The sequence below is a fragment of the Hemitrygon akajei genome, chromosome 21 (genome assembly GCF_048418815.1).
Source record: "Hemitrygon akajei chromosome 21, sHemAka1.3, whole genome shotgun sequence".
Lineage (NCBI taxonomy): Eukaryota > Metazoa > Chordata > Chondrichthyes > Myliobatiformes > Dasyatidae > Hemitrygon > Hemitrygon akajei.
In genome coordinates this window covers 20,762,676-20,780,796 of record NC_133144.1, presented here as the reverse complement: position 1 = coordinate 20,780,796, position 18,121 = coordinate 20,762,676, and the positions used below count along the sequence as shown (strand labels likewise).

Sequence of the window (18,121 nt, the reverse complement as noted above, 5' to 3'; positions counted from 1 at the left end):
AGGGGAAAGTTATTGAAACAAGTTAACCTACTTGAGAAAAGACGTACTGGCTTTGGAAGCAGTGCAATAGAGGCACCTCATTGAATATACGTCTAGCACTGTTCGGCAGATTTTTGCGTACTAGGCAAAAAGACAGAGGATGGAGTAAAGTCCATGATATTATTGAATGGCAGAGTGGGCTCGACTGCCAGATTGCTGACTCCTGCCCCTACGAACCAGCAGGGTTTTGTGATGTGGAAGGAAATTGGAGTTCCCAGGGGAAACTTGTGCCGTTATGGGGAGAACAAGCAGCACTGACACATAGTACTCGGGATCAGAATCAAACCTGTGTACCTGAAGCTGAGGCAAATGCACTAAATATTGCACCGTTTGCTGCCCTTTGGGTCTGAATTTTGACCACTCAAAATATTAATGCAGTTATACATCCCGCTTTGATAGCAGATCAAGTCAAGTCGAGTCAAGTCGCTTTTTATTGTCATTTCGACCATAAACTGCTGGTACAGTACACAGTAAAAACGAAACAACGTTCTTCCAGGACCCTGGTTCTACATGAATCAACACAAAACTACACTAGACTATGTGAGACAGCACAAGGCTACACTAGACTACGTAAAACAACATAAAAAGTGCACTAGACTACAGACCTGCACAGGACTACATGAAGTGCACAAAACAGTGCAGGGCAGTACAATAATTAATAAACAAGATAATAGGCACAGTAGAGGACAAATTTCAATAAATGATGTAGATGTCAGTCTAGACTCTGGGTATTGAGGAGTCTGATGGCTTGGGGGAAGAAACTATTACACAGTCTGGTCGTGAGAGCCCGAATGCTTCGGTACCTTTTGCCAGATGGCAGGAGAGAGAAGAGTTTGTATGAGGGGTGCGTGGGGTCCTTCATAATGCTGTTTGCTTTGCTGATGCAGCGTGTGGTGTAAATGTCTGTAATGGTGGGAAGAGAGACCCTGATGATCTTCTCAGCTGACCTCACTATCCACTGCAGGGTCTTGCAATCCGAGACGGTGCAATTCCCAAACCAGGCAGTGATGCAGCTGCTCAGGACATTCTCAATACATCCTCTGTAGAATGTGGTGAGGATGGGGGGGTGGGAGATGGACTTTTCTCAGCCTTCGCAGAAAGTAGAGATGCTGCTGGGCTTTCTTCGCCATGGAGCTGGTGCTGAGGGACCAGGTGAGATTCTCTGCCAGGTGAACACCAAGAAATATGGTGCTCTTAACAATCTCAACGGAGGAGCTGTCAATGTTCAGTGGAGAGCAGTCACTCCATGCTCTCCTGAAGTCAACAACCATCTCTTTTGTTTTATTCATATTTAGATACGGCTTGTTGGCTCTGCACCAGTCCATTAGCCGCTGTACCTCCTCTCTGTATGCTGACTCATCGTTCTTGCTGATGAGACCCACCACGGTCATGTCATTGGCGAACTTGATGATGTGATTCAAGCTGTGTATTGCTGCACAGTTGTGGGTCTGCAGAGTGAACAGCAGTGGACTGAGCACACAGCCCTGGGGACCCCCGTGCTCAGTGTGATGAAGTTGGAGGTGCTGCTCCCGATCCGGACTGACTGAGGTCTCCCAGTCAGGAAGTCTAGGATCCAGTTGCAGAGGGAGATGCAACTGGCCCAGCAGTTTCAGCTTTCCAATCAGGTGCTGAGGAATGATTGTGTTGAATGCTGAGCTGGTCTATGAACAGTATTTGAACATGTGTCTTTTTTGTCCAGGTGGGTGAGGGCCAGGTGGAGGTGACATCGTCTGTTGAGCAGTTGGGTCAATACGCGAACTGCAGGGGGTCCAGTGAGGGGGGTAGCAGGGTCTTGATGTGCCTCATGACGAGCCTCTCGAAACACTTCATGACGATGGATGTGAGTGCAATGTGACGGTAATCGTTGAAGCAGGACACTGAAGACTTCTTTGGCACGGGGACGATGGTGGCGGCCTTGAAGCATGTTGGAATGACGGCGCTGCTCAGGCAGATGTTGAAGATGTCAGTGAGAACATCTGCTAGCTCGTCTGCACATCCTCTAAGCACTCTGCCAGGAATATTGTCTGGTCCAGCAGCTTTCCATGGGTTGACCCTGCATAGAGTTTCCTCACATTAGCCATGGTAAGACACAGCACCCGGTCTGGGAGGAGGAGTGGTCTTCCTTGCCCCCACATAATTTTCCGCCTCAAAACGAACGTAGAAGTTGTTCAACAATCACCAGTACAGGCAGGTGATATTGTCCTGTAGTTGGTGACGTCCTGAATGCCCTTCCACATGTGCCGCTGTCCTGGAAGTGGCTGTGGATTCACTGGGCGTGTGCACGCTTTGCCTCTCTGATGGCCCGGGATAGGATAGCCCTCACTGTTATTAGGGAAGATGGTCACCTTAAATCACCAAACATATATTCTTGAAATATTAAACTGATGTTTATGGTTTGAGGATGGAAGAGAATACTTATTGTTCTGAGGTCAAAACTAAAGCTCAATAACGGGGTAATGGATTGGCTGGGATAATTCTGCAAAGTTTTAACAATTACTTTTGTAACTGCGGATTGTTCCCTTTGCAACTGAAAGCAGCTTTGGGATTTCCTTCCAAGGGTTCAAGTTGCTGGCAGCTCATTGGGGACTTTTTTCCCAGACCACAATGAAGAATCCTCATCAATTTATGCTTAAAAGTGGCTCAAGAGAAACTTCACCATTCCTTTCGATGGAGGAGAATAGCTATTTAAGGTATAATAGCAAGTGTAGCCGTTTTAGATATTTTTCTAACTTAATTTTTAATTTAAAGCTTCTAATATATTTTTAATAAATTTTATAGCATTTAGTCTTTATTATCATAGCCTTTGAAGGCTTATGAATATCAGAAAGGTTCTCTGACAGTGAGCTAAACTGGAGGCATGACTTAGCCTCTGACTGAAGCTTCTACATAATTGGATTTACCAACTAATATATTAAGGGTGACTTCAAATCTGTATGCTGAAATCTGAGCAGATCTTCTTCACTAAGAAGTCCAAGGACAGCACTGTATAAATGGGAACAGGCAAAAGGCTGTTGAATAACAGCAATGTACATTGGCTTCAAGAACAATTTAAGCTTCACTTGTAAACAGAGATTCCTAAATGGTTTGCTCAAAAGCCTAGATGGAAAAAGCCCTACAGCTCCAAAAACAAAACAAACTGGAATACATAGTTGGATAGTGCACTGGAAAGAGTGGTGTGAAGATTCACGAGGCGGTTACTAGAACTCGAGGGCTTATGATACAAGGAGAGGCTGAATAGGCTGGGAGTTGGGGTAAAATTTAAAGGAACATGAGAGGAATTTCCTTTTTCCACACAGACAGCGCTGGCTATGTGGAATAAGCTGCCAGATGAATTGGTAGAGGTGGTTACAATTAGAGTTCCGAAAATAAATTTGGTAGGGTACATACATAAGAAAAGGTTTAGAGGGATGTAAGCCAAATGGCACTAGCTTGGATAGATATCTTAGTCAGCATGGACAAGTCAAGACTGTGTCCACGATGTAAACCCTTTGGAGATACAGGAGACTGTGGATGCTGAATCTGGAGCAACACACACAGCTCAGCAAGTATCAGTACCCATGGAGGGAAGTGGACAATTAACGTTTCAAACAAGAGAAAATCTGCAGGTGCTGTAAATCTGAGCACCACACACAAATTGCTGGAGGAACTCAGCAGGACAAGCTGAAATGACTACTTTTTTCATAAATGTTGCCTGGCCTGCCAAGTTCCTCCAGCATTTTGTGTGATTAACGTTTCAGGTCAAGACCCTTCATCTGGACAGAGGGCCTGAAAGGATTAAAAATTCATCTACATAATACTAAATGAAGCAGAATGGTGGCCTCAGACACCAGAAGATAGTAAAAAGTAAACTTACTGCTGAACGTAAGAACCATAAGACGTAGGAGAACAACTAGGCCATTAAGCCCATCAAATCAACTACACCATTCAATTACGGCAGATTTTTTTTGTTATGGAGTTGCAGCGCAGAATAGGCCTTTCAAGCTACACCTCCCAGCAACCCTTGATTTAATGCTAACCCAATCACAGGACAATTTACTATGACCAATTAACCAACTAATCAATGCATCTTTGAAATGTGGGAGGAAACCGTGCATTCCTCAGGGAACATGTACAGACTCCTTACCAATGAAACTAGAATTGAACTCCAACGCCCCAAGCTGTAATACTGTCAGACTAACTGCTATATCTTTTCCTCAACTTTATTCTCCTGCCGTCTCCCCATAACCTTTGAATTTCACAGACACACAACCCTCTGGATTAAGAAATTCTATGGGGATGACCCTCTATTCTGAGGCTATCCTAGACTCTCCTATTGCAAACATCCTCTCCACATCCACTCTATCTAGGCCTTTCAATGAGATCCACCCCCCCCCCCCCCCAAACAATCTAAACTCCGGCTACTACAGGCCCAGAGCCGAACACTCCTCTAACGTTGACCCTTTCATTCTCAGAATCATTCTCGTGAGCTTTCTCTGGACACTCTTCAATGCCAAAACATCTTTTCTTAGATAAGAGGCCACTCAGTTCTCAAATCGGTCAACTCAACCACCCTTTGTGCTCGCCATTGCCTCTTACAGTTTAAGATTGTTCATAGAGCCCATATGTCTAAATCTAAACTATCTCGATTCTACCCTGGCATTAGTCCGCTTTGTGATAAATGCAAGAGGGGCGTGGCCTCTCTCATCCACATGTACTGGTTCTGTCCTAGCTTGGAGAAATTCTGGAAAGATGTCTTCACTACATTATCGGGTATTCTGAATCAGCACCTAGAACCTAACCCCTTAATTGCTCTGTTCGGTTTTTGGGGCGAGACAGATTTATGTCTGGGTCCGACCAAATGCCGAATACTATCCTTTGCCTCTCTCCTGGCGAGACGCTTGATCCTCCTCAGATGGAGAGATGTTGCCCCGCCCACTCATGCGCAATGGCTTAACGACATTATGGCCTGCTTGGACCTCGAAAAAATTCATTATTCAGTTCTTAATTCGGATCTAAAGTTCCATAAGGTCTGGGGACCTTTTATCGAGTACTTTCATAACCTTCCTCTTGACTAGGGATTTTTTTTTCTTTTTTTTTCTTCTTTTCGGTCCCTTACTTTCAGCTCCCTTTTTCTTTTTTTTTCTGGTAGTAGGCATTATTATCCTCTGTTACTAAGTGTATTCACAGTCTGGGAGTTTGACTGTCCTGACTTATACTCTCTATATTATGTGGTGGTTGGTCTGGAGTTGTTGTTGTTTTTTTCTTGTGTTGTGGGGCTTGGGGAGGACACTAAGCTCACTTGTCTTTAATTTAGGTGCTTTTTTGTTAAATTCTCTTCGTTTGTAGCATATTGTTATTGTATGCTTAATCTAGCGCTGTATTAATGCTCCTCACTGGGATTTGGGGTTTTTAATTTTGTAAAATGTTTTGAAAGGCCATAAACTGCTCACAATACTCCAAATACAGCTGACCAATGCTTTATACAGCCTCAGCATTACATCCTTGCTTTTAAATTCTAGTCTTCTTAAAATTAATACTAATAGTGCCTTTGCCTTCCTCACCACAGACTCAATCAGCAAATTAAACTTTAGGGAATCCTGCATGAGGACTCCCGAGTCCCATTTGCACCTGATTTTTGAATTTTCTCCCAATTTAGAAACTAGTCAACACTCTTATTCCTTCTAGGCAAGTGTATGATCATGCACTTTCGTATAAATACACTTAACTACAATATATTCCATCTGCCATTTTGCCCATCCTTCTAACCTGGCTAAGTCCTTCGGCAGACCGCCTTCTTCCTCAACACTACCTGCCACACGTGTGCAAGTACATCCCCAGGTACAATACAGTTCCAGATGTACAAAGGCATTTTTTCACTTATACCTTGTTAAATCAATCCTAAGTCCAAGGACATGAAAATATAGGAAGTGTTCAAGAGCACCAGTCTGAAAAACACAAAGAACTCAATGAACTTCAGACTGGAAAAGGTTCTGGGAGAAATGAAAAAGCTAACATTTAGGAAGAATTTATTACTTTGCTTGCAGTTTTAATTTAGGATGCTCTAGACAAAGCTCCAAATTGCAGCTGACAGTGACACAATGTAATATTTGATAAAGTAATTTAAAATATGAAAGCCACTTGGCTCATTCACCACAAAGCTAATATGTGATAAAGCTGTATTACTAGCCATCCTGTGCGAACTGCATTGGGAATCAAGAGCGCTGGCAACAGCATTCTCGTGCGAGGCAGCTGGCAACGAGTACAGAAGTTAAACAAACCTATATGTCTATAGCAGGTTTACAGGACTATAATCACACGGAACTTGACACCAACCAGACTTATTGGAGAGGTGACCAAAAATAAGGGTAACGGGACATGTTCTGAACAGACTCATAAAAGGAAAGCAGAGTTTAAAAGAGGAATTAGTGAGGGAATGCCAGCGCTGGCAGTGGAAGGCAAGACACGCAATGAACGTTCTGAAGAAGAGTCTCTGCCCAAAACATTGACTGTTTATTCATTCCCATAGATGCTGCCTGACCTGTTGAGTTCCTCCAGCATTTTGTGTGTAGCTTAAAAGCTGGATGTGTTCAAGCACACCAGTCTGAAAGAGCACCAAGAACTCAATGTGCTTTAGGCTGGAACAGTTCCTGGGAGATATGAAAAAGCAAAACCGTGGAGATGCTCAAAAACAAGCTGGAGATATTAAGGCAAAGATGTGGTTGTAGCTTGGTCTGCACATGCTAAGACTCTGGTCAACAGCATAGGCTCATTAAAATTATCACAATTGTCAGTAGTGTCAGGCTTGACTCAATGGCAGCACTTGTTAACATAGTCAGCCAACGCTCAGGGGTACATCTGCTATTAGTATTAGCCCCAGCTCCCTGGGAATACCCAAAGTACCAGCTGACTCAGCATCAAAGCTGCAGGTTGAAATTCTACTCCATGTGAATTCAATCCATTAGGGGATTCCAGAATAAGGATCAGGTTTATTATCACTGACATACGCTATGAAATTTGTTTTGCAGCAGCAGTACATAAAATGTTACAATAAGAAACATATATAAAAAATATAAAGTGCAAAAAGAGTGAAAATAGTAGGTTAGAGTTCATGGACCACTCAGAAATGCTAAAAGGTCGAGTGTGCGTCTACAGGCTCCTGTATGATGGCAGTAATGAGAAGAGGGCATGTCCTGGACGACGAGGGTCCTTAATGATGGATGTCGGCTTCTTGAGACATTGTCAAGATGTCCTCAATGCTGGGAGGCAAGTGTCCACAATAGAACTGTCGGAGTTTACAACTCTCTGCAGCTCCATGCCACTGAGGGGTGTCACCTTTTTGAAGTTATAATGTCACAAAGTGTAGAACTTGTATACAGTTCAATGTACTGTATCCATGCCAGCCATAAACTACTTCTCTACTCTAAACCTACTAACCACGTGTCCTCTAAACTAGGCAGCATTCTGGTAAACCTCTTCTGCAGCCTCTCCAAAGCCTCAACATCCTTCCTATAGTGGGGGACCTGAACTGTATGTAAAACTCCAAATGTGGCCAAACCAGAGTTTTATGAAGTTACAACATAACCTCCTGACTTTTGAACTCAATGCCTCAACTAACAAAAGCAAACATTCCATAAGTCTTCTTAACTATCAACCCATGTAGCCATTTTCAAGGAGCTATGAACTAGGATCCTAATATCTCTCTGCTCAGCAACACTGTTAAGGATCTTACCCTAACAATGTACAGTCTCCTTGCATTTGCCCAAGGTACAACACTTCACGTTATTCTGGGTTAAACTCCATCTCTGCCCATATTCACAACTGATCTCTATCACACTGTATTCTTTGTCAGACTTCTCAACTCCACCAATCTTGGTATCATCCACAAATTTACTAACCCACCCACCTACATTTTCATATAGATTTTCTGTATACAGTATGTACTTTGATAAAATGTACTTTCAATCAGAATTAAAGTCCACCGGCCATTGCTCTGTCCATCTTAGTAACTGATCAATATCATCCTAGACCATACAATAATCCTCCAATCAACAACACTCATAATTTGAATGTCACCTGCAAACTTACTAATCTCAACTTTCATACTAATACCCAAATTGTAAATGTTTATAACAGTAAGATTTCCAGCATTGATCCCTGTGTACACCACTGGTCACAGACTTCCAAATCACAAGAACAAACATCCACCATCATCCTTTGCCTTCTACTGTGAAATAATTATAGATCCCAGTTTCCAATTAGTCCTCGATCCCGAGGGTTCTAACAAGTTGAGCCAGTCTCCCATGTGGGACGTTGTCCAAGAACATACAGGTGTCCATGTTGACTCTAGCAACTGGACTGCACTTATCAATAGATTTATTTTTACCTCTTGTTCACCAAGGCCCTGTTTGCTGTTCACGAGAAAGGGTAATGTCACTTCTTTTTAAAAAGGGAATTGCAATGTCTATCAACTAACACCCACAAACAGATCAAAAAGACATTCACCTTATTGTGCTTGTATTGTGTGCAGTTGTAATTACTCAATGCTTGACTAGAAATGTCCAAGGTGTTTTGTGAATAGATATAAATTGATAAATTGAAGAGGTGGTAGCCACTGGACAGGATTACAATGTCCTCTCCACAACCAAACCCAGACATGTACTGAAAATCAAAAAAAAAAATTATAGTGCTGGAAATTTAAAATGAAACAAGGGAAGTGGCAAGTCAGGCAATATCTGAGTAAAACATTTCAGGTTGAAAACTCATCAGAACTGAGAAGAAAACACACTAAAGGTTATCCTCAACGTTATCTGTGAATGTAAGTGCCATTACATGAAAATGGACATTTGCTGGATTTCTACCAAAGCACTCAAAACCTAGTTGATTCAAACAAGGTCAGTGTAATCAGCACAGTGTACTGACAACATTGTCTATGGTACCTTACCGTGGGAATCTAACTGAGTTTCGGGTCATAATAAAGTGAAAGGTCACAGACAAATATCAATTGTGGAAGTGTTATTGTGAAAATTCAGATGGCAAAAGATAGCACAAATTAAAAACTTCATTTCATAAAATACCCACTTCTAAACCACAGATTTACCGTAAACTTAAAGCTGAATAGAAGTTTGATATTTAAGATGATAATTTTCCCACTCAATCAGCAAATGAGTATAATATAGTTTTAACATGTTAGCTGTTCTTGATTGAAGATTACACCACCTCCAAGTCAGAAACCAGAGTATTAAAAATAGGAGAGAACCAAAAAGAAAAATCCCTTTCCCATCATGTTGGGCTGTCATTTCACAGTACACCTTCATATAAATTCATACTAATCTTCATATTCAGTTTTTATAAGGTACCTTCCATAATAAGAATGAAGTTTTCTGGCAAGTATGGATGGGGAATCCTTTAAGTTTTACGTATGAATATTACAATTCAACAACAAAGAATATTTGACACAAAGTCAGCGAAAATGTCCAATTCATTAAAGAGATCTTTCAACTAGTATCATTGTTTCTTCAGTCTTCATTGCAACTAGAATACTGTCCAACACCTTTAACTTTTACCATCACCTTGATGCTCTCATGCTTAACATGATTATCCTTATAACTAAAGCTCTTCTTCACTCTAAATCCACAGGACATTGAACGTTCCTTTAGGGTGTACAAACTTTTGCTTACATCCAGCTCTCAATTATAGCAATCACTACGCATGAATGAGAAGGAGGTCACTTTGTTCATAGGATTTCATGACTGTAACCACAACTCCTTGCTCCCTTCTATCTGTGGCAACATTTCAATCACTTAATGAAGAAACAGTTCAGATAAATTATTTATTCTGCTTCCACGGCTTTTTCAGAATGAGGTACAAAGGCTTCTTACTCCAAATACAAAAATTTCACCATAGTTGTGTTAAATGGGTGACAAGTTACTTTAAACAGTGACCTAATTCTTTGTTCTCTCACAGGGAGAAACATCTTTTTTGCTTCAATTAAGTTTCCTCACATTACTCTAACCTTTCTTCAAATAATAACCTGATCATTGCACATATTATCTGGTAAAGCTTCCCTGAACTTTCCCATGTAAATGTGTTGGTAATATTACATTCTTCCTGAAGGAAATGCATACTGTACACAATAGGATGTTGTCACTAATGCCCTATATAACTGAAACAGAACTTTTGAATTTAAGTCCCTTGGCAGTAAAGAATAACAGTTAAGTTTTCAGAACTAAATTCAGTACCTTTCCTTATGGCACTTGACTTCTGTGATACAACTCTAACTACCATTTAGGTAATTAATTCTCTATTTTTCCTGACAAAATGGCTAATTTCAGATTTTCACCCATTACACCCCATTTTCCAGATTTATTACCCATTCAGATCTATTGTTCTCAATCGCTTTCCTATATCCACCCCATAACTGGCTTGCCTACCCATGCAGCTGCTCAGGAAGTCAGCAATTTTGTTCTCCACCCCCATCATTATTGGTCAGTGATGCATATTCCTCAACATAAAATGACTTTAAAAGAAAATGCATGCACAATTTTTATTGGTTTCATTTTGCATTGAGCGGTGCCTGTCTATACTGAAATAGCACAACTAACATGAAATATAAAACTGTATTTTTTTTTATATCTAACCTCGTTTAACATCCTCCCAAGTGTTTAAAGAAAAGTACAGCATTTCCAGTTTTGAATATCACCAATGCAGTTTGGACATTCTGGGGTCATCGAGCAACAGGAAATGGGGTCAAAAGGGGTCATAGACAAACACAGCATGGATACAGGCCTTTCAGCCCATCGCCCCGTTTGATCCAGGAAACGATGGAACAACATTATCCATACTTAGACAAAACGTCAGCTACTACATGTTGAATAACTATGAAGTCAAAAAGAGTTGTACCATCTGTGAAACACTGACTCAACAAATTGATTTACAAGATTTCAGTAAAAATTCCATTGAAGACAATTCAAACGTGATTGAGAAATGGATTTATCGACATTAGAAACTGCAATTCAATGCTGTGGGATCAGTATCATATTAATATTCTAAGGAAATACAACTTAAATATTAAGGGAGGTTCATTCACAATGAACATATCTCAAACGGTGCCAAAACATACAACACCCACACACATTCAGGCATATATGGGACTGAAGACTTGCAGTTGAAATCTTGGCATTTGAAGTGTTGCATATAAATACACATTAAACATAACCATGCCCAGTGGGCTCAATCATTTTGATGCAGGATTTTATTACCTCTATTCAAACCTACCTATTACAATCTAATAGTTTCAAATGATGAATAGCCCTCTTTATAACATGTTGTGACCTGTTTACAACTTACTCAGATAATGGCTAAATTACCCTTTCAAGACCCATGCCTTAAAAAATGTAGTCAAAGCTTTAAATGGTTTAATTATGAGTGATGGGCTTATCATATTTTCAGCAACTTTTTAAAATTATGATACAAATAATATTGGAGAGAAAATAACCTGTATGCGATGCCAAATCAAAAATGCCAGTGACATGAGAGATGCCCATTACGCATTTATTTTCGGGACACAGATGTCACTGAGAAGGCAGCATTTCATTAATTGATTATACTTTAGAGCAGGGGTTCCCAACCTTTTTTATACCATAGACCCCTACCCCAGTTTGCAAACTCCTGTTTTAGAAGGTGGTAGAGAGTCACACTCTTGAGCCATTTTCGCCCTTCACGCAATGGTGGAGATTCTACCACAATGCTATTCTATAGGGACTCCACAGGAATTTGAGGCAGTAACAATGAAAAAACAATGCTACAATTCCAAGTCAGTGCAAAGTGTCATTTGGGTGAGATCTACAGGCGGTGCAGAATAAGGGATATGCTGGGACATAAGGCAATAAATTCTGGTGGTGTACATGTCCACTCCTGTGTCTTGGGCTTTGAGTTGGGTATCTGTTCTGCATCTCTCTCATCTAGCACAATGGAGGATGACTGCAATGTGAAGACAGGACTTTGTCTCCACAAGGGGTGTGTAATGGTCATCTGTTAGCTTACTCCCTGCCACCATAGATCCAATCCAGCAGATCTGTCCTTCAGGAGTCAATCTGCTTGATCAGTAGTGGTGCCACCAAGCTACTCGTAATAACAGAGACTGAATTTCCCCAGAACACACACTTCACCTTTGTTATTATCAGTGTTCCTTCTTAGCACTGTTGAACATGGAGGAGTGCTGACGCACCTGCTAAGAGGGGAAGGAAAGTGGTGTTCTGCAGCAAGTAGCTTTTCCCACATTTGACCTCGTGCACAATGATGTTTAGAACCCCTGGGACTACTTCCACTCACCTGTAAATGTACTGCCTCACTATTGCAATGTAGAATAAGACCGAGATATAGCCAAAATATCGTCTGTGCTATGTTTCCAAGTACCACTTCAACGGGCTGTTTGACTAATCGTATCATGATGGCTACATTAACGAAGTAGCATAAACAGGGTAGACTAGCTGTCATTGACTTCAGCACTGAGTAGCAGAGTTGTATCAGGTCCTCCTAGTGATCATTTGCGGACTGGTGTTGGTTTAGGAGAGCTAAACTAGTCAATGACAGCTAGTCTACCCTGTTTATGCTACTTCGTTAATGTAGCCGTCATGATACGATTGAGTGGCTCAAGAAACCACTTCAGTGGACAGTTGAGTCAACCACTTTGCTGGAGGTGTTAGGCCACATGATCCAGTATGGTTATGAAGCAGCCTAATAGGATTTTGACAACCTAGTAATTTTAATATCACTACAACTAAAACTATTTCTAAATTGCTTTTCTTAAGTTGAATACAAGACGATAAGACACGGGAGCAGAATTATCCCAATCCGCCCACTGAGTTTTCTCACGGTTGATTTATTATCCCTCTCAACCCCATTCTTCCCATGACCTTTGACATCACAACTAAACAAGAACCCATCAACCTCCAGTTTAAATATACCCAATGGCTTGGCTCCACAGCTGTCTGTGGCAATGAATTCCACAGATTCACCACCCTCTGGCTAACAGAGCTATAGTTTCCACAATACATCTCTCATCTCTGCATTATTGGGCATTACTGATCACTTGACCACTGTGTCTACCACATTGCTGGAGCTCTAAAAGGCTGAACAGGTTTAAGATTTAAAAACAAATTGGTGTTTTTTGTGAGATCATTCAGGAATGCACTGCTTATCTGTTCACTTGCCAATGAGTTTGCACCTTTACTGAATTCACCAGTATTTCCCTCCAAGTACAAACTAAATAATCAATCTCACATTACCTGTGCTGCCGAGTTGTTTGTAAAACCTGTATTCTAAATGAAGCTGTGGCGCTCGGGACTTAATAGGTTCCTGAAAGAAAACATAAAACAAAATTTATTGTAGTCTACCATAGACTTTCTTACAAACTGGTCCAGTGATACCTAAACAGGATCATGCGACCTAAATCCACAAAGATTCACAAGAATTAGAACTTGATTTTTTTTTAGCATCAGATTTACCAATGATGACAACATCCCAAATGACTCATTAGAAAAAGAATCCATTTAAAACGAATAAAACTATGTTGGTATTATGAACAAAACCAAATGCTGGAACAACTCCACAGATCAAGCAGCACCTATGGAAGCAAAAGGTATAAAATCAACATTTCAGTCAAGACGTGGTTCCTTCAGATTGCTATAGCCCAGGATGGTAGAGTGGATAAGCTCCCTACTACCTATTAAAAACTCCCAGTGCCTTGTATCTCAAATAGCCTCTGCCAACAAAATCCAATTCCTGGTCTTCATGCGTGGCTTAGCTTTTAAGCTCAGTGAAACCGTTTCAACTGACAGGAGAGGGGACAAAGGCAGGTTACTGGCACCTTAAAGACAGTCACTTCAGGCAGAAGGGATACATCAGGCATGGTTAGCAGAAGCTCATCTAAGGAGAAGGAAAACTCTAATCTCAAACCTCCCCTGCCTTGGGGCTACCCACTCATGGGGAAGGCTTTGGGAGTGAACCCCGATAAAAAATCCAGAGCTGGAACCCCTGAGGCAGTCCTACGTTGGGACTGGTATGGGCAGATGGGCATGTGAGTGTGAGTGGAAGAACAAGAATGTGGGTTAACTGAAATTGGAAAATACTAAATACATATCATTAGGCTGTAAGCTAGTCAGGAAGAAAATGAAGTTCTTCCAAACTGCATCTGGACTCTCCATAGCAATGGAGAAGACAGAAAGCAGACAGGTCGGTGTGGGAGTGGAAAGGAGAGCTAAAATAACATACAACTGGAAACTCAACCTGACCATTGTGAATAGATCACACGTGTTCTGCAGAACGCTTGTTTTGTTTAACCAATGTGGAGGAGGGCACATCATGAGTATTGAAAGCTGTAGATCAGGATGGAAGAGTTGCACATCAACCTCTGCCTCACAAGGAGAAGATAGGTGAAAAACCTCCTTCAGTTGCAGGGCAAAGACCAGGGAACCCCCTGGAGAGCAGCCCCTGTAGGAAGTATGAAGGGGAGGGGGAAGACATAACTAGTGATAGGATTGTGATGCACCTGATGGAAATGGCAGAGGACTGTGTGTTGGATGCAGAGTCTAGAGGGGTGAAAGATGAGGATGAAGGGAACCTCATTCCTGTTGTGCCTGAGGGGAACGAGAGGTATATATGCATGAAATGAAAGAACAAGTGTAAGCACCCCATTAACCATGGAAGCCAAGTTCCATCTGTCCTCAGGATGGGGCTTTTTAGACCAGAGAGCTTTACCTAAAGAAAAGATGTGATGGAGACAAGGAAACTAATAAAATGGGGCAAGTATCCCTACAGCAGGCAAGGTGGAAGGAATAGTCAACATGTTTTACAGGAGATGTAAGTGACAAGTCTATCTTCTGAGACTGAGAGATCCAGAAATGGAAGAGAAGTGCTTGAGTTAATTAGAAGACAGGGTGGATGTCGGTGGCAAAGATGATGAAATTGTCAAGTTCTGCATAAGAAGCAGCACTTAGTGGAGAAAGCTGGGGGTTTTGTTTAATGAGAGTTGAAACAAGAACTGTTCCTCACAGACAATGAAAGACAGATGAACATGGCTACTCCTTGATGTGTAGAAAGTAGAAAGGATGGAAAGAGAAATTACTGAGTGTCTGCAGTGAATTTTGTAATATCAACCACACATTTTGCTTTAACAGTGCAGCGCCAGGTCAAGATTGTTACTCCCAGTGTTTTGGAAGTCAGGAATGAAGCAAAAAAATTGTAACGCTTAGCAAAATGGCCTTAAACAACAAGAACAAAGAACAGAATGAGCAGAGAACAAAGAAATCTTTTCAGTTGGAGTTAGCCATGATAACAACATTCCAGCCATAACTATTAACCTAAACTAGTCAGATTCAAGTGACATGACAGCTTCTGCAAAAAAACTAAGCTTCCAGAAAAATACAAAAGCAGCTATACTACAATTACTGGGAAATTCACTGACAATTACACATATATAGGTGATTATAAAGGGAAATTAAACGACAAGAAAAATAATAATTCGACAAAATCCAAGAACCTGAAACAATATAAATTGATTTATTGTTCCACTGCTAAACTTAATTCCTTTCATTTTTAATATAATTTCATTGTTATGGTCTGGATTGAGTGTTTAATTAATAATGTTCTGTACTTTCAAAAAGAACCCACTTTAATTTTTCTTCCACATGCTGCATATCGGTCCCATTCAAAATACTGAATATTTTAGTTCTAGGTTCTGCAACGTATTTAACGGTGAGTACATTGCACTAAAGTTACTGCAATCCAAAAGGTCAACCTGTATCTAAATTAATGTTGTCTTACTCCTCAATATTTGCCTTCAGTGTTATTAGTGGCAACTGCCCAATTGCCTTTAAAGCTCTCCAAGTAATTTATTATGAACTACATAGCAGCTCCCTGCCACGGTCAGATAGCATTCCTTCTGCTTCAGGAAAACTTTCAAAGTTCTCGAGGCAGAGTAGTAGAGAATAGAAACAGACCCTTTGACCCAGCATGTCCATGCCAACCTTCTTGTTATCTACAATGAGCCTAATTGCCTACATTAGATCTGTATCTCTCTATGCCTTAAGAGTCTAAATGCCTCTTAAATCTGGTAATTGGATGTGATTCCATGACTCATCTGGCAGCATGTTTCAGATATCAATCACTCTAAAATTATTTATCACTAAGATCCCATCTAAACCTTAAAGCTATGTCCTCTGGGTACTCCCACCTTGAAAAATAGATTTTAACTATCTGCCCTATTTATCTCTTTAATTACTTTATAGACCTCCATCAGATCACCCCACAGCCTCCTTCACTCCCAAGAATATAGGTGGCTCTGAGATGTTTCTCATCCTTAACATAGAACACTACAAGCTCTTCAGCCCACTATGTTGTGCCGACCTTTTAACCTACTCTAAGTTCAATCTAGCTCTTCTAGATAGCCCTCCATTTTTCTATCATCCATATATCTAAGTTTGTTAAATTCCCTAACGTATCTGCCTCTAATACCACCCCCTGACAGATTGTTTCGTGCACCCACCACTCTGTGTTATAAAAAAACAACTTACCTCTGACAGCCCCCCTATACTTTTCTCCAATCACCTTAAAATTATGCCCCCTGGTATTAGCCATTTCTGCACTGAGAAAGAGACAGACAGACATACTTTATTGATCCCGAGGGAAATTGGATTTCGTTACAGTCGCACCAACCAAGAATAGTGTAGAAATATAGCAATATAAAACCATAAATAATTAAATAATTGTAAGTAAATTATTCCAAGTGGAAATAAGTCCAGGACCAGCCTATTGGCTCAGGGTGTCTGACACTCCGAGGGAGGAGTTGTAAAGTTTGATGGCCACAGGCAGGAATGACTTCCTATGACACTCAGTGTTGCATCTCGGTAGAATGAGTCTCTGGCTGAACGTACTCCTGTGCCTAACCAGTACATTACGGAGTGGATGGGAGACATTGTCCAAGATGGCATGCAACTTGGACAGCATCCTCTTTTCAGATACCACCGTCAGAGAGTCCAGTTCCACCTCCACAACATCACTGGCCTTACGAATGAGTTTGTTGATTCTGTTGGTGTCTGCTACCCTCAGCCTGCTGTCCCAGCACACAACAGCAAACATGATAGCACTGGCCACCACGGACTCGTAGAATATCCTCAGCATCGTCCGGCAGATGTTAAAGGACTTCAGTCTCCTCAGGAAGTAGAGACGGCTCTGACCCTTCTTATAGACAGCCTCAGTGTTCTTTGACCAGTCCAGTTTATTGTCAATTCGTATCCCCGGGTATCTGTAATCCTCCACCATGTCCACACTGAACCCTTGGATGGAAACAGGGGTCACCAGTGCCTTAGCCCTCCTCAGGTCCACCACCAGCTCCTTAGTCATTAAGCTGCAGATGATTCTGCTCACACCATGTGACAAAGTTTCCCACCGTAGCCCTGTACTCCGCCTCATCTCCCTTGCTGATGCATCCAACTATGGCAGAGTCATCAGAAAACTTCTGAAGATGGCAAGACTCTGTGCAGTAGTTGAAGTCCGAGGTATAGATAGTGAAGAGAAAGGGAGACAGGACAGTCTCCTGTGGAGCCCCAGTGCTGCTGACCACTCTGCCTGACACAGTGTTGCAAGCACATGTACTGTGGTCTGGATATCCATGTTCTAAGACACTTATCATCTTGTACACTTCTATCTAGTCAACCCTCATCCTCCTGCATTCTAAAGAGAAATGCCCTAGCTCACTCAGCCCATCTTCACAAGACATGCCCTCTAATCCAGGTAGCATCCTGGTAAATCTCCTCTGCACCATCTCTAAAGCCTACATCCTTTCCACAATGAAGTGACCAGAACTGAACACAATTTGGGTTTTATTCAGCTATAACATTACTTGTGGCTCTTGAATTCAATCCGACTAACCAATGAAGGCCAACACATCACATGCCTTCTTAACCATTCAATCAACTTGCGAGGCAACTTTGCAGATCTATGGACATAAACGCCAAGATCCCCATTTCTCCACACCAAATCCTGCCATTAACCTTTTATTCTTCCTTCAAATTCCAATTCCAAAGTGAATTACTTCACACTCCTC

At 41.4% G+C, this 18,121-nt stretch overlaps 1 protein-coding gene across 2 annotated transcripts in view; it reads right to left on the bottom strand.

Moving 5' to 3' along the window:
• LOC140714142 (casein kinase I-like) overlaps window positions 1–18,121 on the bottom strand; it is a 195,196-nt gene that overhangs the window by 76,606 nt on the left and 100,469 nt on the right. For both annotated transcript variants that reach the window (XM_073024968.1, XM_073024969.1), the window contains exon 4: window positions 13,305–13,374. In XM_073024968.1, coding sequence (XP_072881069.1) covers window positions 13,305–13,374 — 70 coding nt within the window. The remainder of the gene's footprint in view (window positions 1–13,304; window positions 13,375–18,121) is intronic.